The sequence below is a fragment of the Mustela nigripes genome, chromosome 6 (genome assembly GCF_022355385.1).
Source record: "Mustela nigripes isolate SB6536 chromosome 6, MUSNIG.SB6536, whole genome shotgun sequence".
Classification (NCBI taxonomy): Eukaryota; Metazoa; Chordata; class Mammalia; order Carnivora; family Mustelidae; genus Mustela; species Mustela nigripes.
Genome location: NC_081562.1, coordinates 51,810,826 through 51,836,551, shown reverse-complemented (window position 1 = coordinate 51,836,551; position 25,726 = coordinate 51,810,826). Strand labels below are relative to the sequence as shown.

At 44.4% G+C, this 25,726-nt stretch overlaps 1 protein-coding gene and 1 pseudogene across 1 annotated transcript in view; one reads left to right on the top strand and one right to left on the bottom strand.

Moving 5' to 3' along the window:
- Positions 1-1,494: 1,494 nt before the first annotated feature.
- On the bottom strand, positions 1,495-1,648 carry LOC132021070 (U2 spliceosomal RNA; annotated as a pseudogene).
- Positions 1,649-9,302: 7,654 nt separating this feature from the next.
- Positions 9,303-25,726, top strand: part of RASSF3 (Ras association domain family member 3) — a 75,374-nt gene continuing 58,950 nt past the window's right edge. Inside the window, exon 1 of the mRNA XM_059402547.1 lies at positions 9,303-9,525. Coding sequence (XP_059258530.1) covers positions 9,415-9,525 — 111 coding nt within the window. The 5' untranslated portion in view covers positions 9,303-9,414. The remainder of the gene's footprint in view (positions 9,526-25,726) is intronic.

The window sequence follows — 25,726 nt, the reverse complement described above, 5'->3', positions numbered from 1 at the left end:
ATTTCTTTCATTGCATATGAATAAACTAGTACTTTAAAGGCAAACAAAGTGTGTTTACTCAGTAAAATTCCCAATTATTTGAGGAACAATCCGCCAAATTAAGTTTCAGTTTCAAGTGCCCTTTGAAAGTCCTGTATGTTTGCCAAAATGATTCACTGTTAGTGTTTTCTTTGGGGGGAGAGGCAGAGAGAGGGAGGCAGAGAGTGGGAGAGAGAGAACCCAAGGTGATTCCATGCTGAGGGCAAGGCCTGTTGTAGGGTGCAGATCCCAGGACCCTGGGATCATGACCTGAGCCAACTTCAAGATTCAGTCACTTAAACCACTGAGACACCCAGGCATCCCAAAATGTAATTATTTTTTAAAGAATGTAATTATTTGTTAAACTCCAGCTTTTTCTATGTCCTTTGGTTTCTTTTACTATTATAAAATTGAGAAGTACTGGAAGCATATAAAAAATATGGACAATACTGCAACAAAAAAATGTTTCCAATACACACATAAAATACACATTAACATTTTGTCATATTTGTTTTCATCCTTTTTCTTTTTAATAAAATAAGATGCCACAGCTCCAGTTAGAAATTGCTCCCCATTCTTCTTCCCTTTTCTCTCCCAAATTTTCTCTCCTCCCATCTCTCTCTTTTGTTTGTTCATCTTTGGATGGAGACAGGCAATTATCACTTAATGAGAATGTTAAGGGCAAGGGCTTTGAGGGTCTGAGATATTAGGTAACATGATTAAGTATCAGAATGATGAAGGACTTTTTCATCAGATAGGTGCTTTTCTTGGCCAGTTCTTATCCGAGTAATGAGGGGATACAGAAGCCTAAGATGAAATCTACTTGGACACAGACACCAAACGTGTGGTTACCCCCACTTTCCAGATGTGGAACTGAGCCTTAACCAGGTTAGACAAGCTGCTATGGGTCACACCGTGTTCGCCTGCATTTCAACATAGTGGTCTGATTTTCTTTCTTTTTTTTTTTTTAAGATTTTATTTATTTATTTATTTGACAGAGAGAAATCACAAGTCGATGGAGAGGCAGACAGAGAGAGACAGAGGGAAGCAGGCTCCCCGCTGAGCAGAGAGCCCGACGCGGGACTCGATTCCAGCACCCTGAGATCATGACCTGAGCCGAAGGCAGCGGCTTAAACCACTGAGCCACCCAGGCGCCCCCTGATTTTCTTTTTAATGTAAGCTCTAGGGGCGCCTGGGTGGCTCAGGTGGTTGGGCTTCTGCCTTCAGCTTGGGTCATGATCTCCAGGTCCTGAGTGTGAGCCCCATGGTAGGCTCCCAGCACAGCAGGGAGTTTGCTTCTCCCTCTCCCCCTGCCTGTCCCCCTGCTTGTGCTCTCTGCCTCTCTCTCAATGAAAAATAAAATCTTAAAAAAAAAAAAAATAGGGGTGCCTGGGTGGCTCAGTGGGTTAAGCCTCTGCCTTCTGCTCAGGTCATGATCTCAGGGTCCTGGAATCAAGCCCCACATTGGGCTCTCTGCTCGGCAGGAAGCCTGCTTCCTCCTCTGTCTGCCTGCTTCTCTGCCTCCTTGTGATCTCTGTCTGTCAAATAAATAAATAAAATCTCGTAAAAAAAAAAAAAAAAAGTAAGCTCTATGCTACACTTGATCTTAGCCAAAAGGCCAAGAAGCGATTAGTAAGCTCTATGCTAAATACGGTGGTTGAGGGCGCCTGGGTGGCTCAGTGGGTTAAGCCGCTGCCTTCGGCTCAGGTCATGATCTCAGGGTCCTGGGATCGAGTCCCGCATCGGGCTCTCTGCTCAGCAGGGAGCCTGCTTCCTCCTCTCTCTCTGCCTGCCTCTCTGCCTACTTGTGATCTCTGTCTGTCAGATAAATAAATAAAATCTTTAAAAATAAATAAATAAATAAATAAATAAATACGGTGGTTGAACTCAGGACTCCAAGATCAGGAGTCACATGCTCTGCCCTCTGACCCAGCAAGGCATCCCCAGCAGTGTCTAAGCCCCCATCTTTAACCAGCAAACACACTGTCTTCTAGGTATCACAATGGTTATTTCTGTTGCTGTCATGAACAAAATGGAAGTAACCAGAGAGGTTGTTGATGCCACAGGCACTGTTTCTGACAAAGCAGAGGAGACACTAACCGCCCAGTGATATTTTCTAAGTACTGGACCTGTAGTAACCAATTCCTATCATCTGTATCACAGAAATTTTGAGAGCAATTTTCTATTTATTTATTTTTTTTCTTTAAGGCCATTCTTTTTAAAGATTTTATTTATTTATTTGACAGAGAGAGAAATCACAAGTAGGCAGAGAGGCAGGCCCGGGGTGGAGGTGGGGGATCAGGCTCCCCGATGAGCAGAGAGCCTGATTGGGGGCTCGATCCCAGGACCCTGAGACCATGACCTGAACCTAAGGCAGAGGCTTAACCCACTGAGCCACCCAGGAACCACAGGTCTCAATGTCTTAACAGCTGTGAGACCTGCTCACTCCTAAAGCAAAGGGAAATCAGGCTTTACTTCTGACCTGGGATTGGCCCTCCTTCCTTGAGAGGGGAGGATTTCTGAACTTCCTTGTTTGATTAACAAGGAAGTGGGTGATGGGTGTTGAATATGCAACAGGGTTGAATACTTGGGGTAAAAAAGACTAATATTTGCTTGGCCCTATTCTATGCCAAGGGGCTGTTTACAGGGATTCTCTTGCTTGGTCTTCACAGAAAGTTAAGAGAATAAAATGGAACATTGTTTTCTGTTGTTGTGTTTGTTTTAAGATTTTATTTATTTATTTGAGAGAGAGAGAGCAAGTGAGAGAGGGAGAATGAGCAGGGTAGAGGGGGAGAGGTAGAAGCCGACTCCTTACTGAGCAGGGAGCCCTTTGTGGGACTTGATCCCAGGAGAGCAGAGTCATGACCTGAGCCAAAGACAGAGGCTTACTGAACTACCCAGGAGCCCTAAATGCAACACTGTTATTCCTATTTTACTCATGATGAACCTGAGGCACAGGTAAGGTAATTAAATTGTTAAAGGTCAAAGATGAGTTAAGTGACAATGTTATCATTCACACTTAGGTTGGCCTGTCTTCCAAGTCCACATTTTTCTATATGATGTAGGCATCAAAGTAAGTTACTGGTCAGTGAGATCTTTATGATAAATCTCCCTGATAAATTGTCTTAGTTCTTACCACATGTTAAGAATATTACCTACAGGGTTGCCTGGGTGGTGTAGTGGGTTAAAGCCTCTGCCTTTGGCTCAGGTCATGATTCCAGAGTCCTGGGATCGAGCCCCTCATTGGGCTCTCTGCTCAGTGGGGAGCCTGCTCACTCTCTCCCACTCCCTCTGCTTGTGTTCCCTTTCTCCGTGTCTCTCCCTGCCAAAAAAAAAAAAAAAAAAAAAAAAAAAAATGATACTTGCAGAGGTACCTGGGTGGCTCAGTGGGTTAAACATCTGACTTTGGCTCAGATCATGAATTTAGGGTCCTGGGGTTGCCTGGGTGGCTCAGTGGGTTAAGCCTCTGCCTTTGGCTTGGGTCACAATCTTAGGGTCCTGGGATCAAGCTCTGCATTAGGCTCTCTGCTCAGCAGGGAGCCTGCTTCCCCCACCCCTCTCTCTGCCTGCCTAACTATCTGTGATCTCTGTCAAATAAATAAATAAAATCTTAAAAAAAAAATGAATTCAGGGTTCTGGGATCAAGCCTAGTGTCAGGCTCCCTGCTCAGCAGGGAGTCTGCTTCCGCTCTCTCTCTGCCCCTCCTCCTGCTCCTGCTTGCTTTTCCTCTCCCTTTCTCTCAAATAAATACACAAAATCTTAAAAAAACAAAAACAAAACAAACAAAAAAAACCACCTTGCCAAATTTCAGGGGGCACCTGCTGGTTCAGTGGGTAGAACAAGAGATTGTCGATTTCAGGGTCCTGAATCATGAGTTCAAGCACCACATGGGGCATAGAGCTTATTTAAAATAAGAAAAGAAAAATACCAACCTTTTCTCCCTGACCTTGACAATTTCTTTCTTTCTTTCTTTTTTCTTTTTTTTTTTTATAGATTTTATATATTTGAGAGAGAGAGAGAGCACAAGCAGGAGGAGTGGCAGAGGGAGATAGAGAAGCAGACTCCCTACTGAGAGGGGAGCCTGACACTAGGCTAGATCCCAGGACTCTGGGATCATGACCTGAGCCAAAGTCAGATGCTTAACCCAGCCACCCAGGCATTTTGTGAGATCTTGACAATTTCATGGGTGGAAAATGTACCTTGTTTTCATTTGCTTGAGTTTTCATAAGTCTTAACATTCTATTCTCTACCCAGCAACCAAAGGAGTCCTTTAAAAAAGTAAGTCAAATCATGCCATTCATTTGCTTAAAATCTCCAGTCATCATTCATCTCAGAGTAAAAAAACAAAATCAAAGCCCCTATAAGTACTCTTAAGGCATTATAGGAACTCTAAGCTTTCTCCCTGTTACCCTTTGTACTGAAATTCCTATGACTTTCTTTTCCAATTGCCTACTCAGACACACTGGCTTCTTTGCTCTTATTCAAATATGCCAGTACATTCCTACCTCAGGAACTTTGCACTTGCTGTTCTCTTTGCTTTTCCCCAAGGATATCTACACAGCCAGTTCACTTATTTCCTACATGTCTTTGCTGAAAGTGACTTTCTCAGTGAGAGCTTAAATAGCAAGTCTATATAAAACATTCTTTATCTTTTGGGTTCCTGGGTGGCTCAGTTGGTTAAGTGACTGCTTTCGCTCAGGTCATGATCTCAGGGTACTGGGATGGAGTCCCGCATCAGGCTCTCTGCTCAGCAGGGAGTCTGCTTCTCCCTCTGACCCTCCCCTTCTTGCGCTCTCTCTCTCTCTCTCTCTCTCTCTCTCTCTCGCAAATAAATAAAATGTTAAAACAAAAAACATTCTTTATCTTTGTTCATGATTTATGTGAGAGTACTCATTACCTTCTAATACACTGTAAAACTGTCCTCTTTGTTTTGCCTTTCTCCCTGTAACCTACACTAAAACATATGCTCTACTAGGACAAACATTTTTGTTTGTTTTGTCCAGTGATGTAGCCTTTGTGTTGAAGTCAGTGTTTGGCCAGATAGTATGTGCTCTTTAAATATTTGTTGTCTAGGTGAACAATTTATTATTTTTATTTTAAAGATTTTATTTATTTATATGGGTACTTGGGTGGCTCAGTTGGTTAAGCATCTGCCTTTGGCTCAGGTTATGGTCCTAAGGTCATAGGATAGAGTCCTGCATCCAGCTCCCTGCCCAGTAGGGAGTGTTTCTCCCTCTGCCCTTCTTCCCTTCTCATGATTGCTCTCTCTCAAATAAATCAATAAAATCAAGAGACCGGTGTGAGAGAGAGCACAGGATGGGGGGGAAGGGGGACAGGGGGTAGGGAGTGCCAGAGGGAGAGCAAGAAACAGATTCCCCACTGAGCAGGAAGGCTGATGTGGGGGCTTGATCTCAAGATCCCAAGGCCCTGGGATAATGATCTGAGCCAAAGGTAGACACTTAACAGACTGAGCAACCCAGGAGCCCCTACTGAGTGAAAATTTTAATGTACAAAAGACTGATAAGTTATTTGTATTTTTCCTTTTATAAACTGATTGTCTTGTCCTTTGCTTATTTTTCTATTGTTCAAAGTTTTTATTGATTTGTATGAATTTTTTATGTTGTAAAGATAGCAGTTGTATGGCAAATATTTGCCTTAGTTTTTTCCCATTTTTACCATTATGTGTGTTAAAAATGTTTAAGATTTATGAAAATTTACAAATCTTTTCCTTTGTGATTTTGTGCTTTATTAGGACAAGTTTGCAAAAGAAAAATTTTACCTTTAACTATATTTAGTTAGGGGCTCCTGGGTGGCTCAGTTGTTAAGTGTCCACCTTCAGGGGCACCTGGGTGGCTCAGTGGGTTAAAGCCTCTGCCTTCGGCTTGGGTCATGATTCCAGGGTCCTGGGATCGAGCCCCGCTTCGGGCTTTCTGATCAACAGGAAGCCTGCTTCCCTTCCTCTTTCTTTGCCTGCCTCTCTGCCTACTTGTGATTTCTGTCTGTCAAATAAATAAGTAAAATCTTTAAAAAAGAAAAAAAAAAAAAAGCGTCCACCTTCAGCTCAGGTCATGATCCCAGGGTCCTGGGATCAAATCCCTCAATGGGCGCCCAGCTCTGCAGGAAGCCTGTTCCTCCGTCATTCATTTCCCCTGCTTGTGTTCTCTCTCTCACTGTGTCTCTGTCAAAGAGGTAAATAAAATCTTTGGGAAGAAAAAAAAAGAAGTATAAAAGCTAAAAAAAAAAGAATACTATCAGAAAAATTTAGAAATAGATTAAGTTGCTTTTAAAAAACAAACTGCCAATTCTTCCTTCCTTCCTTCCTTCCTTTTTTACTTTTTGTTGCTTAAAAGCACTTCTACTTAATTATTCACTTATGCCTTTTTATTTATTTATTTATTTTCAGTTATGCCTTTTTATTAAAACTGATTCTGATGGTGAGCTTACAAATATAAACACCTAGTCCTTTGGAGCTTAAAAATAATATCAGGAATAAAATCCTTTTTATGGTATGATGGATCATAAAAAATGTTGGATCATTAAAAAATACTATTTATTTATAAAGATTTTTTTTTTTTAGATATTTATTTATTTATTTATTTGACAGAGAGAGAGAGAGAGATATCACAAGTAGGCAGACAGACAGAGAGGGGAAGCAGGCTCCCCGCCAAGCAGAGAGCCCAATGCAGGGCTAGATCCCAGGACTGAGATCATGACCTGAGCTGAAGGCAGAGGCTTAACCCACTGAGCCACCCAGGTGCCCCTATTTATAAAGATTTAAAAAGTGACGCCTCGGTGGCTCAGTTGGTTGGACAACTGCCTTCGGCTCAGGTCATGATTCCGGACTCCCGGGATCGAGTCCCACATCGGGCTCCCAGCTCCATGGGGAGTCTGCTTCTCCCTCTGACCTTCTTTTCGCTCATGCTCTCTCTCACTGTCTCTCTCTCAATAAATATAAATAAAAATATTTTTTAAAAGATTAAAAAAAAGATTTTATTTATTTGACAGAGACACAGTGAGAGAGGGTACACAAGCAGATAGAGTGGGAGAGGGAAAAGCAGGCTTCTGGCCAGGCAGGAAGCCCAATGCGGCCTGATCCCAGGCGCCCCTATAAAGACTTTTTAAAAGTTTTTATTTATTTGAGAGCAAGAGAGAGCACAAGCAGGGGGAGGAGTAGAGGGAGAAGCAGACTTCCTGCTAAGCAGGGAGCCTGGTTTAGGGCTTATCCCAGGACCCTGGGATCGTGACCTGAGGTGACCACCAACTCTTAATCAACTGCGCCATCCAGGCACCCCATAAAAAACTTTAAGGTATTTTTCATTTTAATATTTTTCTTGCAGGTATTGAGAAACTTGAGCTCAGGTTGGGTTACTTCCCTTTTCCCATCCATAATAAAACAAATTACTTAAATTCTTTAATGTATGTATTACCCTTATTTTCTATACATTATCCTTAAATTGGAGGTATTTAATAAAGATTAGGTTAATGTAACAACAGAAACCAAAGGACAAGTCTATCAAAGAAGTAAGTAAATTGTCTTATTCTCTTAAATTGGGTTATGTGCCCAGCAGCAGCTATCAGTTTAGACCGGGTAAAACACTATGGAATTAGAATTCCTGGTTTCTAATTATTCAGTAGCTGTGTGGCTGGGAAGAAGGCTTTAATATTGCAGCATCTGTAAAATGGGCTTAACTCTGAGGCCTGCCTCTTGCAGTGGTGAATCACTCAGGGTAAGGCACAGCTTTTCAAGCTGGTGGGGTAAGCCTGAAGGTGGAGCAGGTTTGCAAGCCTTCCTTCTGCCTGGGGGTGGGTTGGCTCAAAAGCCAGCTCTCCCCTCCTCTAGTGGACAAACCCGCAGCCACAGCTGACTGGGAACCAAGCAGAGGACCTCGAAGGCTCTCTGCAGACCTTCAGATAAACAGAAAGCAAATCAGAACGGCCCAGCCCTACCACCTACAGCTTCTTTTCTCTTTAAACCTCAGCTGTTCTGGGTGTAAAATGAGCATACATCAGTACTAACCACTTTATAGAGTCGTTTTTGAGGTTTAAAGGAAATATGTATGATCTCTCTTTCTTGCATAGAAAGTTCAGCGATAATGGGTGAAAAAAATTTTTTTTCTTGGGTAAAATTCTCTTTTCTAAACCCTGTCTTCCTCTTTTAAATGAAACCTCTTCTAAAGCCTGCTCACCTCAGCAGTGGCGGTGAACCTTCGAAACAACCTTTCGGTCAGGATCTCTGCAAGGAAACTAGTATGATTTAAATCAGTTCAGTAACACCAAGGTGTAAATGACTGGTACCCACAGGCGACTTGCAAAAAAACCTTGCATTCTATAAAAGGATTAACCGGAAGGATTTCAGAAAATATGGATTTTGGGGGGGGGGGGTAAGAGGGTGAATAGAATTCCCTGAACCCATCACCTTGTAGGACTGTAGGAAGGGACAAGGAAACCATGCCTTGTAGACTGTAGGAAGGGACAAGGAAAACGCACATTTAATTAATAAGTTCTTGAACCGCAGAACGATTTCACCCCTCACCCCCTTCACCAAGGGGCCTCTGAGATCATAACGACCTTGGCCGTCCTTATCTGAGAAAGAACCTCCGCTAGAGAAGGGGAGAGGGAAGACCGCAGCTCAACTGAATTACCAGAAAGGATGTTTTCATTTGAATAAACTCTACCCGGTTGTTACCTCTCCCCTCTTCTCCCCTAACTTTTATCCTTTTTGGAGGGGCGAGATGCTGGGGTTCAGGACGAGGGGAAACGGCCGCCCGAGGTCCGACGGGCTGGGGGCTCCTCGGCGGGGCGATCTCCACTGCTGCCCGCCGGACTCCCGGGAGGGGGAAGCAAGGAGGGGACAGCGGCGAAAGTTCCCTGTTCTGCTCGGGTCCTCCCCAAAACCCGAGCTAGCGGAGCGGGGGGCGGGTAGCCGGATCACAGAGGACTAGGCAGTTTCCGGCAGGCTGGGGGAGCGTCCCGGGGCACAGCCCGGCCCGACGCAGTGGTCGAAGTGGGCGTTCTGGGCAGCAGACTCTGCTGGGAACCAGCAGGCGCCGAGGAGGGCCGGCCGCACCACCCCCACCTGCGGCCGCGCGGGGAGTGCCCGGACCGCGTGGGCCCAGCCCCGAGCCTCCCGGGGAGGGGCACAGGGGGCAGGGCGGGGCCCCGGGAGGCGGGGTCGCGAGGCGCTCGGAGGCTAAAGCCGCGCCCGGAGGCCGGTGAGGAGGCGGCGGGAGGGGCCGGGAGGGCCGGAGTGAGCGGCGGCCGCAGCTGCAGCAGGACGGCCCGCCGGCGGCTCGGGGCCGCGCGCCGGGAACCTCGCGGGGCGGGCGGGCGCGGCACCCCCTGCCTGGCGGCCTGCGCCTGGCGGGGAGGCGGCCCACGCGTGACGGGACCAGCAGCATGAGCAGCGGCTACAGCAGCCTGGAGGAGGACGCCGAGGACTTCTTCTTCACCGCCAGAACCTCCTTTTTCAGGAGAGCGCCCCAGGGCAAGCCCCGCGCCGGCCAGCAAGTGAGTGGCGGGCGCGGCAGGGTGCTGCAGCGGGCACCAACAGCCCCCGGGATCCCCGAATCCACGTGTATCTGTGGGACGCGCCGGGCATGCCCAAGGGGAAGGAGGAAGGGGACGCCTAAGAAGGGGCTTCGGACTTTGGGGATCCCGGGGTCGTGCCTGGAGGTCGTGCACGTGGGCGTGCGGGCGTGCGCTAGGGGCGGCCAGGGCGAGGGAAGGAGGTGGGAAGGGCGGGAGGCCGAGGGCCTGCTCCTGCCTTCGGCGCCGGACGGCCTCTGCCGCCCTGCTTTGGACTGCGGGCTGCGGGCGAGCAGTTCTGAGAACGTGGAGGTGTCCCCAGCCACTCCCGGCGTTTCCTCTGCTCCCCGGCTGTCCATGGTCGGGGTCCTGGCCCCGGCCTCCACGGGGAGTCGGTCCACGGACAGGGAACTCCCGAGGGGCTTGGGGACTACGGGGTAGTTTTGGTGACCTGGACTCGGCCACCTTCCGGGTCCAGCACGTTGGGGGTGGGGGTGGGGGCGACCGCAGGCGCTCCCCAGATCTCGGTTGCGGGAGTCCAGGTGGTGCGTTTCCTGCGAAGTCAAGTTTATGAGTGCCTTGGGTGTTTTGCAAACAAGTTCCGGTGCTAGGTAAATACCAGCCGGCGGGAGCGGAGCATTAGACCGTTTTCTTCCTTTTTTGGAGGAAGCTTGCTGTGGGAAGTTATGACTTGGGAAAAGATGAGAAGGGAAGTTTGGGCCGGTTTGGCCGACCCGAACCGACCGTGTTTTCCTGGAAGGCTTTCCTGAAACGGGCCACTTGGGGTGGACTTCTGAGTCCCGCGCGTGAACCCGCGGCCCCTTGGCCCTGGGAGCCGCACCAGGAAGCTCCGCCAGCCCGGCGGTGCTCGCCTCGGATTAGTGCGAGGCTGTAATGGAACAAATTTGTTGCTCTTCAACAACAGGCGCTCACCAAACCGTTGCTATTAGACTTGGTCCTGGAGGCTGGAGGCAAGGAAAATCGTTCAGGGCCGGATGATGAGTTATGGGAGGGGTGAGGACTGAGTAATGTGTCAGGGTTTCCTTGCCAGACCTTTTAAGTTTATTTAACCACTTTCTGAGGTCAAATTTCTTTTTATAATTCGGAAGTTCTAATCTTTTCAACCTCTTAACTTCCAAACCGGAAGGGGGGGGGGCAGGGGACAGTGAAGGGGAGAGTGGAAAGTCAAGTGCCCTTATTCAGTAGCAGGTAATTTTGAGTGAAGTTCGGGGCGGCAGCCTGCCCTCTTTATTGTTTCTAAGGCTTAGGGCTGCACTATTTACTAGTCACTTGGAGCGGTGGCTTAGCTTAGGCTGCTGCAACAAATACCGTAGACACGTGATTTAAACACAAATATTTCTCTTAGTTCCGGAGGCTGGAGGTGGATCTCGGTGCCTGGCTGGTGGCTTCGGTTTTGGCAAGGACCCCTTGGCTTGGAGACCGCTGACTCCTTGCAATAACCTCCCATGGAGAAAGGGCTAGCTTTCTTCCACTTCCAAGGACACTGATCCCATCGTGGGGGCCGCCCTCATGGCCTCATTCCTTACCTCCCACAGGACCCACCTCCAAATCCTTTGGCATTTAGGGCTTCCTCATACGAGTTTTGGAGTGGGGGTCCACAAACATTCAGTTCATAGCGACTGATCCTCGATTTTCCGTAGAGTGTATTTATTTTTTTTATTTTTAAAAGATTTTTATTTATTTGACAGAGATCACAAATAGGCAGAGAGGCAGGCATGGGGGGGGCGCGGAGCAGGCTCCCTGCTGAGCAGAGAGCCCAATGCAGGACTCGATCCCAGGACTCTGGGATCATAACCTGAGCCGAAGGCACAGGCTTAACCTACTGAGCCACCCAGGCACCCCAGTAGAGTGTATTTTAATGGCATGAGTTTGCTCTAAGGTTTGGAAGGCAGAAATACTCTTCCTCTCTGTCGGTTAGGGAAGAGTTGCTTTTCCTTGTGCTTCTCTCACTTGGTTCTTTTTTTGGCCTCTTCTGTCTTTCTCTACTTTGTATTTTCTCCTGCCACTTCTTTTGCTGTCACCATTTGACTAGAACATGACAGAGGGGGTTGCACTCATTTGAAGTTGATTCCAGAGGTGGCTCTTCTCCAGAAAACTTGCTGGTTCTTAGATTGTCCAGGTGTGTCGGTCCTTCATGAGGGCCAGAATATCCAGGTTAGAATTTTGGGAGAAAGTGTTAGTGCTTTAAAAGAATAAAACCTTTGGGACGCCTGGGTGGCTCAGTTGGTTGGACGAATGCCTTCGGCTCAGGTCATGATCCCGGAGTCCTGGGATCAAGTCCGGCATCGGACTCCCAGCTCTATGGGGAGTCTGCTTCTCTCTCTGACCTTCTCCTCGTTCATGCTCTCTCTCACTGTCTCTCTCTCAAGTAAATAAATAAAATCTTTAAAAAAAAAAAATCTCCCATTTAAAAAAGAATAAAACCTTGGATTGCCTGGGTGGCTTAGTGGGTTGAAGCCTCTTCCTTCGGCTCGGGTGGTGATCCCAGGGTCCTGGAATGGAGCCCCACATCGGGCTCTCTGCTCAGCGGGGAGCCTGCTTCCCTTCCTCTCTCTCTGCTTGTGTCTCTGCCTACTTGTGATCTTTCTCTCTCTGTGTCAAATAAATAAATAAGTAATCTTAAAAAAAAAATAAAACCTCCCCCCACCCCAGGGTTGAGATATACAGTGTTTCTGTTCATTAATCTAGCATATATATTATATAATGTAATTTATTTCACTTTCAGAATGAGCTTAACATTAATATGTATTTTGGAGTATTGTGGTGAAAGTCAGGACAGTAAGACCTAGTTCTTCACTTGAAGGACTTGTTCTCTATATTCTGAAGCATTATTGCCTGTGTATTCCCTCTCCTAATATAATACACGCAAGGTGCTGAGTTATGGGACTTATTTGCCAGTTGGCCACAGCATTTGAAACTGAATTTTATTTTTTTAAGATTTTACTTATTTATGTGACAGAGATTACAGGTGGTCAGGTGGAGGGGTGGGGGGTGCAAACAGACTCCCTGCTGAGCAGAGAGGCCTATGCAGGGCTGGATCCCAGGACCCTGAGATCATAACCTGAGCCAAAGGCAGTGGCTTAACCCGCTGAGCCACCCAGGTGCCCCTGAAACTGAATTTTTGTGAGCATTTTGGTTAAATTGACTGAATGAGTGTGTTAAATTCCGGATGAGATTTGTGAGTTAAAGAAGTAAAACTTAAAATATAAAGCAAGGCATCCTAAGCATAGAACATTTTTTTTACCTTAGGTTGGATAACAGATAAGCCTTTTTCATTTTATTTATTTTCTTTATATTATTATATTATTACTTTATATTTCTTTGTATTGTATTTTATAGTGGGACATACCCCCAGTGGGACTTGAAGTCATGACTCTGAGATCAAGAGCCAGCCAGCCCTGCCTTTTTCATTTTCTTATGCTGGTGATTTTAAGAATAAGATAGGTATTTTTAACAAAGCATAAAAGTGAAATTTATCCTTTCTCTAGAAAGGTGGAAAGAAATGTTGCCATAAGGATCTATTATTGATCACAGTAAAGGTTTGTTTTTTTGTTTTTTTGTTTTTTTTTTGGTGCTGAACCACCTGGTGAAAAATCCAGGAAAAATTCAGTTTGTAGGACTCCTGAAAATATCCAGAGATAGCAAGATGTTTTTGGTAAATGCAGGATGGAGAAAAAGGGGGAGTGGGATGAGGAATTTTTCTTCTCTTGACAGGCAAAGGAACATAGCCCAACTTCTTTCTGTCTCCCAACAAAAACGAAAATCCTATGGATATAAAGAAAATGTTACCGTTTTCTTCCTTGTGTTGGTACCCTCTTTAAAAAAAAATAAAAAATAAAAAGGCTTAAAAACCTGTCTGGAGAGTAGAAACAGCAGTGAGAGGTGGCCTTTTTTGGTGGCAGTTTGATGACCTGTTTATTGCTGTATCCCTGGGGCGTCCATTGGTACTGGACACAAAGTGATTGCTGAGTGAATGTTAGTTGTATGAATGAATGCTTTCCTGGTTTGGTAATAATTGGCTCATTGCAAGTTTTTCAGATGTACCCTATCTAATGAGTCTCCCTAGAGCCCCCTGGAAAATTAACTTAAGGAAAGGTAAGGCCTTGTTAAGTGTGTCACTGAAGGGCCCACGTACTTTGCTTTTGGTTAATTCTCAGCCCCACCCCCCCAAATTATTTCTTCTTTATTTGTTTCCTTTAAATTTTTTTTTTTTTTTTTTTTGAGAGAAAGAGCACATGCACCTGTGTGTCCCAGGAAGGGGTAGGGTAGAGGGAGAGAGAATCTTAAGCAGATTTTCTGCTTAAGAAAATAACACAGAGGACATGGGGAGATGGAGAGGAGAAGGGAGTTGGGGGAAATTGGAGGGGGAGACGAACCATGAGAGACTGGACTCTGAAAAACAATCTGAGGGTTTTTCAGGGGCCAGGGGTGGGAGGTTGGGTGAGCCTACTGGTAGGTATTAAGGAGGGCATAAACAATGAATTCTGCAACACTGAAAATAAATTAAAAAAAAATAAGATCTTAAGCAGACTCCACTCTCAGAGGGAAGGGCACTCCAGACCTGATCTCACAACTCTGAGATGACCTGACCTGAAAGCAGGGGTCAGACGCTTTATCAACAGAGCCACCCAGGTGCCCCCCCCCCCATTTAAAAAATCTGATTTTCTCTTTGCAAATATGGACATCTGTAATTCAGGATTTTCTTAAAAGGTTGACCCTCTATTCTGCACATATGTTTGTTACAGTGTTCTTAATTCCTGCTTGTGGATCCACTGTTGTTTCATGTAGAGCGGAGAATGGGCAGCTCTGTAATTTATAATTCTCCTTTTCTACACATTCAGACTTCCGAGAGTAGGAATGAACTGAAATTACTAATATGGTCTGTTGGAACTATCTTACTTCATAGCTAAGGTAATCCCTTTTCTTTCTGAGCCTTGGCTAGTTAACAGGAATAAGGAAATGAGACACACTTTTTGCTTTAGCAGTAGAATAGCCAAGAATTCTTTTTTTTTTTTTTTAATATTTTATTTATTCACTTGAGCGAGGGAGCAAGTGAGAGAGAGAGTATGAGTTGTGGGGACTGGTAGGGGCAGAGGGAGAAGCAGACTCCCTGCTGAGCAGGGAGCCCCGTGCCAGGCTTGATCTTACCTGGGATCATGACTCCAACTGAAGGAGACGCTTAACTGAGCCACCCAGGTGCCCTGAACAGTCCAAGAAGTCTTAAAATTGTCTTCGTACCACTCACACTTCCGAAAGAGTTATACTGAAGACTTGTTTAATAATGAAAGCCTATATGAGTCCACATAACAGGTCTCGAGTTCGCCCTATGGGTAATTTCCTTACTATAATTTTTTTTTAAACATTTTATTTGACAGAGATCACAAGTAGGCAGAGAGGCAGGCAGAGAGAGGAGGAAGCAGGCTCCCTGGGACCATGACTTGAGCCCAAGGCAGAGGCTTTAACGCATGGAGCCACGGAGGTGCCCCTTTCCTTACTATATTTTTCTGACTTGCAGTTTGGTGCTGTGTCTTGCTGCTAGAATCAACAGTAAGAAGTTGCACTGTTTTATTCAGTGTGTCCATTAGATGCTTTGGCAATAAATCACTGGGAGTAAAAGAACAGTGATTTAGGGGTGCCTGGGTGACTCAGTGGGTTAAAGCCTCTGTCTTTGGCTTGGGTCATGATCTCAGGGTCCTGGGATCAAGCCCTACATTGGGCTCTCTGCTCAGCAGGGAGCCTGCTTCCTCTCTCTCTCTCTGCCTGCTTCTCTGCGTACTTGTGATCTCTGTCTGTCAAACAAATAAATAAAATCTTTAAAAGAAAAGAAAAGAAAAGAACTCTGCCTTTGGCTCAGGTCATGATCTCAGGGTCCTGGGATCAAGCCCCACATTGGGCTCTCTGCTCAGCGGGGAGCCTGTGTCTCCTTTCTCTGCTGGCCCTCTCTGCCTGTTTGTGATCTCTGTCAAATAAGTAAATTAAAAAACAAAAACAAAAACAAAAACTTAAGGGATACAAACAGGCCAGTTTAGCCAAAATACATTATACAACAGCAACTCTTTCGCACGCATCTTTCCCCTATCTTCTGTCATTTCACCATTGCTTCTGAAGAGCACCCCTCTTCCCAGATAATGGTGCTCAGCCAAATCAGAAGTGAAAAGCAAGCCTCAAACCAGGACAGGACATCAAAAGATAGTTACTTATGTGGGCAACTGGGCACGGGGTTGAGGGACAAGAACTGATGCTCAGGGCTGAGTTACGGACCAAGCATTTGGTCTGCCTCATTTTTCTTCTCCCAGAAAATGATTGTTTACAGTATGACATGCACTGACTGCCAAAGGAAGTCTAAAAAGAATAAGCACATTATTGGGTATTTTTAGCTTCTCTTTTCATAAATGTTTTGTGTCACTGCTTTCCAAATAATTCTAAATCTTGCAAGTTAGCCAGAAGAAGAAACCGGGTAGAGATGTATTGTTCATTTAAGAGGTGACTAATTTTCTCTTGAAGTTGAGTTAAAAGAATGTGTCTTTGTGAGTTCTGCTCACACAAACACAAAATTCCAATGGATTAATAGGTACCGTGTAAAAACAGAATTTATCAGACATGAAGATGAAATGTGCAAATCACCGCATACCAGGCAAAAGGACTGGTAGGAATGTTAGCATTCAACAACATCGGGATCAAAACTGAATGCAAGAGTTAGTACAATCAAAATACCTTTGAGGTTTTTAAATCACTACTTTTTTTTTTTTTTAAGATTTATTTATTTATTTGACAGACAAAGATTACAAGTAGGCAGAGAGGCAGGCAGAGAGAGAGGAGGAAGCAGGCTCCCTTCTGAGCAGAGCGCCCAGTGTGGGGATGTGGGGCTCCATCCCAGGACCCCGGGACCATGACCTGAGCAGAAGGCAGAGGCTTTAACCCACTGAGCTACCCAGGTGCCCCTGGCCTGTTTGTATCCTTGTTTCATTGAAGAGCTCTGTATAGTGCCTAGGAAGAGGTTTAATTCATCTTCTTCTTCTTCTTTTTTTTTTTTTAAGGTTTGTTTTATTCATTTGACCGAGGGAGAGACCATGAGAGAGGGAACACTAGTAGGGGAGTGGAAGAGGGGGAAGCAGGCTTCCTGCTGAACAGGGAGCCAGATGCCAGACATGAGCTGAAGGCTGACGCTTAACGGACTGAGCCACCCAGGCACCCCAAGAAGTTTAGTTCTAAGCAAGCATTAGCAATGTGACAAGGCGCTGCTGCTTGTTCGCTCTCTGATACACCTTACAAAATAACCACATGCGATGAGGACTGTAGTCCTACCAGCCTCACTTTTTTTCAAGATCCACGTGGTTCCCCATTGCAGAACCTTACCCTGGGATTGCTGCCATCCATTCTCCTTCCCATGTTAATCTGCCTCTCCCCTCGGAGAGGTCTTTCTGAGCCACCAGTCTGAAGTAGGTACCCCTCCCCTCTTAAAGCCCTCTGCTCTTTCCTTTCATAGCAAAGATGATAATATGTTGTTCTGTTTAGTTTAACGAGGGCAGAGACTCCCGTGTTCCAGGAGCACATAAAATAAATGCTCCATGCTTGGTGTGCGAAGGATGAAAGCTTACTAATTTTGGATGGAAGTTGCTCTACAAATTAACACAAATTTTCCCCCTCTCCCAACTAGACCATAAGCCTCCATGGTATCTTACACATTAGTGTCATTTAAAAATAGATGATATTGGTAATAGGTGTTATTACTAGTTTATGTATAATTCACTTCATGTATTTCCCCCTTATTTTAAGAAAGCCTGTCATTCATTTATTCAGTAATTTACTGAATTTATTTTATAAACAATTTATTTCTGCTATGAAGGAAAGAGCAGAGCATTTTTGTAAAGCATTTGTTTTTATGTATTAGAGTGTGGGAGAGTGCCCATGCGTGCAGGGGGGAGGGGTAGAGGCAGAGGGAGGAGACTCCCTGCTGAGCAGGGAGCCTGAGGAGGGGCCCAGTGCGGGGCTTGATCGCAAAACTCTGAGATCTTTTTTTTTTTTTTTTTTAAATATTTTATTTATTTATTTGACAGACAGAGATCACAAGTAGGCAGAGGCAGGCAGAGAGAGAGAGGAGGAAGCAGGCTCCCTGCTGAGCAGAGAGCCCGATGCGGGACTCGATCCCAGGACCCTGAGATCATGACTCGGGCCGAAGGCAGAGGCTTTAACTCACTGAGCCACCCAGGCGCCCCAAAACTCTGAGATCTTGACCTAAACCAGAGACAGACACTTTACCCATGGAGCCACCCAGGTTCCTGGAGAGCAAAGGGCATTAAGAGGGGGAGGAGTGCCTACTTTGTTTTGTCTTAGTTTTATTTTATTTTATTTTTTATTTTTTAAGATTTTATTTATTCATTTGACAGACAGAGATCACAAGTAGGCAGAGAGGCAGGCAGAGGGAGAGGAGGAAGCAAGCAGGCTTCCCGCTGATCAGAGAGCCCGGTGCGGGGCTCGATCCCAGAACCCTGGGATCATGGCCTGAGCCAAAGGCAGAGGCTTTAACCCACTGAGCCACCTAGGCCCCCTTAGTTTTATTTTTTAAAAGATTTTATTTTATTTATTTATTTTAAAGATTTTATTTATTTATTTGACAGAGATCACAAGTAGGTAAGTAGGCAGAGAGGCAGACAGAGAGAGAGGGGGAAGCAGGCTCCCAGTTGAGCAGAGAGCCTGATGGGGTGGGGCTCGATCCCAGGCCCCTGAGATCATGATTGGAGCTGAAGACCAAGGCTTAACCCACTGAGCCACCCAGGTGCCCCTAAAGATTTTGTTTAATCTCTGTACCCAATTGGGGCTTGAACTCAAAATCCTGAGATCAGGGGCGCCTGGGTGGTTCAGTGGGTTAAGCTCAGGTCATGGTCTGGGGTCCTGGGATCAAACCCAGCATCAGGCTCTCTGCTCACCGGGGAGCCTGCTTCCTCCTCTCTTTCTGCCTGCCTCTCTGCCTACTTGTGATCTCTGTCTGTCAAATAAATAAATAAAAATCTTTAAAAAAAAAGAATCCCGAGATCAGGAATCACACACTCCACCGACTGGGCCATCAGATGCCCCCATTTAGTAATATTTTTTAAAAGCTTACCAACTAGACAGCTCTCTAATTTTTCTTAAAGAACTTGCTCCTTTAGTACAAAGGAAACCCGTACGTGTTGATGGTTTTTCAGGGAACCACGTCTATTGTGTAGATAGAGTGTGGTAAAGCTATACATCTGTTTGGATGGAAAGTTTACTGAGAAGTTGTATTCCTGTAAAACAAGTCACATTTTTCCTGTTGACATTTGTCCAGAAACTATAGATGATTGTGTTCCACAGAAACCTCATCATCCTCAAGGATATGAGATGCATTAAACAGAGTTAATGTTAATACCACTAATCAGACCTTAACCACTCTTTTGAATGAAGTTAGTTTTCTGGGTTTTTCTTCACTACTACTACTACTTCTTCTTCTTCTTCTTCTTTTTTTTTTTTATATTTTATTTATTTATTTGACAGAGATGGAGAGCACAAGCAGGCAGAGCTGCAGCAGAGGAAGAGGGAAAAGCAAGCTCTGATGCGCAGGGAGCCCTATATAGGGCTCCATCCCAGGACCCTGGGATCATGACTTGAGCCAAAGGCAGCCGCTTAACTGACTGAGCCACTCAGGTGCCCCCCAGGATTTTCTTTTTTTTTTTTTTTTAAGATTTTTTTTATTTATTTGACAGAGAGATATCACAAGTAGACGGAGAGGCAGGCAGAGAGAGAGAGAGAGGGAAGCAGGCTCCCTGCTGAGCAGAGAGCCCAATGCCGAAGGCAGCGGCTTAACCCACTGAGCCACCCAGGCGCCCTAATTTTTTCTTTTTTAATGGATAGGGCCAGAGATGCAGTAGGATGTCCAAGCCCATGATCAATGATTAAAATGTGACATGCATGTAAAAATGTTGTGAATGGAAGAGATCATCTGCCCTAGATTTATTTTAGTATGCGTGAGAGAGCCCACATGCAAGTGGGGGGAGGGGCAGAGGGCGAGCATCTTCAAGATAAGTCCTGCTGAGGAGGCCACTTGGATCTCACGACTCATGATATCATGACCTGAACTGAAACCAAGTCGGATGCTTAACCTACTGTGCCACTCAGGCGCCCCTAGAAGAGCCCATCATTCTAAAGCAGGACTGCCCAGTATGGGAGTTCCTGGCCATGTGTGGTTGTTGAGCACTTGAAATGTGGCTGGCCTGAATTGAGAGGTGCTGTAAGTATGAAATACACACTGGATTTCCAAGACAAAGGAAGAAAACATAAACTATTACCAGAGTGCTTGTTTACTATTGCTTATATGTTGAAACAATATTTGGGATATGCTGAGCTGAATAAAATTAAGTTTTACCTGTTTATTTTTTAACATGGGTACAGGAAAATTTAAAATTACATAGGCAGTTCACATTCTGTTTTCTGCTGGACAGTGCTGTTTGCTAGGGGCTTCGATCTCCATCCTCTGGTGGCTGCAGAGGGACAGACCGCTTGCCAGCCAGGCACCCTGGGAAGATTTTTCTTCATAAAGAGGAACTTGCCCTTTACTGTTGGGAATGGTTTTTCAGCCCCTCTTGGGTCATGTATACTAGCATTTTGAGGTTGTGAAACCCGTGTGTGGGGAACTTCTCTTTTATCTGACCAATGAGCTGATAGATAAACTGTCCTAAAGGCATTTCAAATTGCAACCCTGCCTTAAGTTTACAGAGAATGGGGTTCATTAATTCATAGAGTACTAACACAGCAAGAGTAATACACCTTTTATAGAATGTAATTGCTAACTGCTGCTACATGATTCAGTCAGCTAAGAATAATTTACTAATTATATACTGCAGCACTCAGTTTTTTTTTTCCCCAGATGCTAAACAAAGTGAGATAATTGGAGGAGGAAGAAGGATGAATTTGGGAATTGGAATCCAGAAGAATTGATTGAGAAGATATGGATTGAGAAGATATGGATTTAAAAGGTTTTAGAATGCAGCCAGCACAGAGTTTTTCATGAAATTAATGAGGTCTAGACAATGTGTGTGTTAAGATAGTAAGGTAGTTTTCTAAATTCATTCCCATGGAATATTCCATTAAATTTTTTAGAATTGTTTCCTGGTGTTTTCATTTGTCCTTCCTTTTTAAAAAAATAATGAATACCCCCAGTGTGGGGCTAGAACTCCTGACTCCGAGATAAGGAGTTGCATACTATAGACCAGCCAGGTGCCCCTCATTTGTGCTTTTACATGCAACCTACTGATTTTCACAATCCCCATTAAAAAAAGTTGCGGTAAAATACACCTAACCTAAAATTTGCCATCTAGACAGTTGTTCGGGTAAACCATTTTGAAGTGTTCAGTGGTATAAAGTATCTTTTCATTTTAGTGTCTCCAGTTGCCAGAACTTTTTCATCTTGGAAACCGAAATTCTGTCTCCATTAAACTGCACCCCCACCCCCATACTCCTGGCAGTCAGCCTTCTATTTTCTGTTTCTAAGCATTTGACTAGTCTAGATAGCTCATATAAGTGAAATCATACACTAGTAGTTTTTGCCTTTTTGTGACTGCCTTATTTCACTTAGCACAATGTCCTTAAGGTTCATCTGTGCTATTCCATTTGTTAGAATGTCCTTCCTTTTTTTTTTTTTTTAAGATTTTATTTATTTATTTGACAGAGATCACAAGTAGGCAGAGAGACCCTCAGAGAGAGAGAGAGAGAGGAGGAAGCAGGCTTCCCGCTGAGCAGAGAGTCTGATGTGGGGCTCCATCCCGGGACCTTGGGATCATGACCTGAGCCGAAGGTAGAGGCTTTAACCCACTGAGCCACCTAGGCACTCCTAAAATCCCCTTCCTTCAATGGAATATTCCGCTATATGTATATACCACATTATGCTTATCCATTTGTCAGTCGGTGGCTAATTGGGTGCTTCCACCTCCTGGCTATTGTGAATGATGCTGCAGTCAACATGGGTGTACAGATAGCTCTTAGAGACCCTGCTTTCAATTCTTTTGGGTACATCTATACCCACAGATGGCATTGCTGAATCATACAGTAGTTATATTTTTAATTTTTTTAAGGAATTCTGTCCTGATAAATTTGAATCTTGCTATTTAGATTTAGGATTAATGAGCTCTTTCTGAGTGATTGATTACAGCTAGCCCAGCTATCATTTTCATGTTTGCCTTGGATTTCATTGAATAGGCATTATTTTCTAAATTTTGGAACACAGAGATGTTCCTGATTTTTTTTTTTCTTTTTCTTTTTTGCTGCTATGCATAACAGTGTAGTGAATGTTTTGAGGGAGAGACTTTCCCAATATGGATTAACCTCAGGATAGATGTACAGAATGGAATTCTACTTAAGCAATGATGGTTTGGCCATTTTTATACCTGTTTGTTCTCTTGTACTAATTGAAGGCTGCATTTTTAACTAGTTTCATTGTGCCCTTAGCTCCATTTTGGTGTAGACATTAAAACAGAGGGAAAACTGGGACCCTGGCAGCCTCAGTGAGTAGAACATGCCACTCTTGATCTCGGTTTGTAAGTTCATGAAGCCTCACTTTGGGCCTAGAGTTTACTTAAAAAACAGGAAAAGCTTTGTAAAGGTACCTTGTTGTTAGTTAATTGCATTCCTTTAAGCAGTAAATTTAATATTTTTCTGCACTTCTAAGTGATCTTCCTCTTAGTATGAGCATTGTTCATGGCCTTTGACCATTTGCGAGGTAGGCAGGAAGTCTCCAGAGAGCCTGTTCTTGAGTCTTGTGCACATTTAGCTGGGTAGATGGTTCTCCTTTTTTTGTGGTCAGCTAAACTTCAGGTTATTTTTGACTTACTGTGTTTGTTCCAAAGGGACATTACATATTCTGGCATTTTGAAATACTTTAGCATGTGTCTCGGGCTGACATCATTGAAACTTGGAGTGCAAAAACAAACAGCAAACCAAACAAACCAACCCCCCCAAAACAAAACTAAACACAAAACCACTTAACTTCTATAATTATGACACAGGAAACCATTACTAAGAAAGCATCAGTGTCCTATGAATACACTAGAATTACAGAGGGTGGGAGCTGGGTGATACATCTTTAACCATGTTTAAACAGCCACTTTTTGCTTTTTTTATCTTTGAATTTCAATTTATTTATTTATTTAGAATTTCAGTAAATTTAGTGCTAGTGTTCCAACCACCCTGGTAGATAGAATTCAGAACTATATAAATAGACCAGGTATTGAAAAAAGGATTGTAGGACAAACTACTAAAAACCCCACCTACCAAAAAGGACTTTTATAGTGTTTACTTATAAGCTTCTTGTCTTTTGTTGAAACATTGCAATTAGATGGAATTTGGCATCGATACTTTTTAAGTCTTGGCCGTGTCAAAAATTTTTGCTTAATCTCTTATAATCTGATTAACTCCTACTCCTTGCTTTCATTTAATTTTTTTCTTCAGAATATTTTAAATAAGTGAATCTTCTAAAGAGATGTAAGAAATTATTTCTGACTTTAGATAGATCATGAGCCCTCCTTCATCCTCCTATTCTTAGACAACTCAAGTTTACTGTGAAAATTTCTTATAAATGCTTGTTTTGAGGACTCCTTTTCGGTACTTTGCCAGTGAAGTCATGGAAATTTATGTGTATCTGGTCACAGTTCTCAAACAGCAAACCAAAAACTGAAACATTTGCATGAAAATAGAAAAATAGCTGTATGCATTACATATGAAGAAAAAAATACCAATACTAATAAAATGAAGTTTAGCATTCCACAGTGTTTTACAGTTTAGGGAGCGTTCCAAGGGACTTAAAATGCAGTTGATTTATTTGGACTCTAATTTCAGTGGAACTTCGAGATAAGAAATTAAACCAACACAAGTTTTATCGCTGTAGACTTTCTGCAGATTTCAGGTTTTAATGGCATCGCAGAGGTGAATTCAGGGATATTTGACTGGAGTCCGTCATTTCCCAGCTATGGGAAAATGTAAATATTATGTAGGTGGTTTAAAGAAACAATAATATTACTTGTGTCCATTTAAGGTCTGTTTCTGTTTGTTTAAACAGGCTTGTGGATCGCTTTTTCTTGCCAGTTTTCCTTTGGGGGGAAGTTACTGCCCTTTCAGATCTCTCTGAAGTTTGAAAATTGCTTTCTCTGATGACTGGCGCTGGCCACGTGGTGCGGACGGTTGGAAGGAGTATGGTTGGTTAGGCTGCGGCTGCTGTGCTGAGCTGGGGTGTGATTCTTGGCTGTCCTGTGGGGCTCCGTTAGAGGAAATGTGGTCTGTGGACTGTACCCAAAGCCCAATTATTCCTGCCATTTGGTGCAGAGGATCAGAGGTAGGTCCTCTAGGGGAAGGTAGTACCTCTCAAAAAGGCAAACATAGCACCATTATCAGAGAATCAACTGTTTTTTTTTTAAGATTTTATTTAATTATTTGATAGAGATCACAAATAGAGAGGGAGGGGGGAAGCAGGCCCCTCGCTGGGCAGAGATTCTGGGCTTAATCCCAGGAGTCTGGGATCATGACCTGAGCCCAAGGCAGAGGCTTTAACCCACTAAGCCACGCAGGCACCCTAAGAATCAACTTTTGATGGAAGTAGTTCTGTGCATCTATCTATCTATCTATCTATCTTATCTTTCTCTTTCTTTCTTCTTTCTTTCTTTTAGCATATAATGTATTATTTGCTTCAAGGGTACAGGTCTGTGAATCATCAGTCTTACACAATTCACAGCACTCACCATAGCACATACCCTCACAATGTCCATCACCTAGCCACTCTACCCCTTCTTCCCCCACCCCCAGCAACGCTCCGTTTGTTTCCTGAGATTTAGAGTCTCTTACGGTTTGTCTCCCTCCCCAGTCCCATCTTGTTCTGTGCATTTTAATTAACAGTGGATCTTTATCTTTTTTTTTAGGTTTTATTTATTTACTTGAGAGAGAGAGAGCATGTGAGATGGGGGAGAGGATCAGAGGGAGAAGCAGACTCCCTGCTGAGCAGGCAGCCCAGTGTGGGACTCTGGGACTCCAGGATCATGACCTGAGCTGAAGGCAGTCGCTTAACCAACTGAGCACCCAGGTGCCCTGGATCTTCTTGATCCTTTGAGGAGAGAGCTATTTAAAAAAAAAAAAAAAAAAAGTAGCTGGATTTTGTAATGGACTAAAGGGGGGGGGGGGTGTTCTTGATGGATGACAAGCAGCTGTGTAAGGCAGCCTGGGTTTTTTTATTTTTTTAATTTAATTTAATTTAATTTAATTTTATTTTTTAAAGATTTTACTTATTTATCAGAGAGGGGGGGGGAGAGCGAGTACAGGCAGACAGAATGGCAGGCAGAGGCAGAGGGAGAAGCAGGCTCCCTGCTGAGCAAGGAGCCCAATGTGGGACGCTGGGATCATGACCTGAGCCGAAGGCAGCTGCTTAACCAACTGAGCCACCCAGGCGTCCCAAATTTTTTTTATTTTTTAAAGATTTTATTTATTTGACAGGCAGAGATCACAAGTAGGCAGAGAGGCAGGCAGAGAGAGAGAGAGAGGAGGAAGCAGGCTCCCTGCCGAGCAGAGACCCCGATGTGGGGCTCGATCCCAGGACCCTGGGATCAAAACCCGAGCCAAAGACAGAGGCTTTAACCCACTGAGCTGCCCAGGCACCCCCAGCCTGGTTTTTGTTTGTTTGTTTGTTTGTTGTTTTAAAGATTATTTATTTATTTATTTATTTGAGAGAGAGACAGTGAGAGAGAGTATGAGCAAGGAGAAGGTCAGAGGGAGAAGCAGACTCCCCATGGATCTGGGAGCCCGATGTGGGACTCGATCCTGGGACTCCGGGATCATGACCTGGGCTGAAGGCTGTTGTCCAACCAACTGAGCCACCCAGGCGTCCCTCAGCCTGGGTTTTAAATCCATGCTTGCCAGCCAGTGTCTTGGGCAAGTCCTTGCACCTCTTTAAGCTTCAGTCTGTAAAGTAGCAGGATGCCTGGCACATAATAAGCTATAATGAGTAATAGCAATTTTAAAGAACCAGCTATTTATCCTTGAAAGGTTCTTCTGTATAGGGTAGGGTCATGCACTTCAACTGACTTTTGGGCTGAGCAGAGAACTGACCATGGAAGGGAGATTTGAAGCCAAAGAACGAAAGGTGGCAATGAATTAGGTGTGTCTCTCAGGT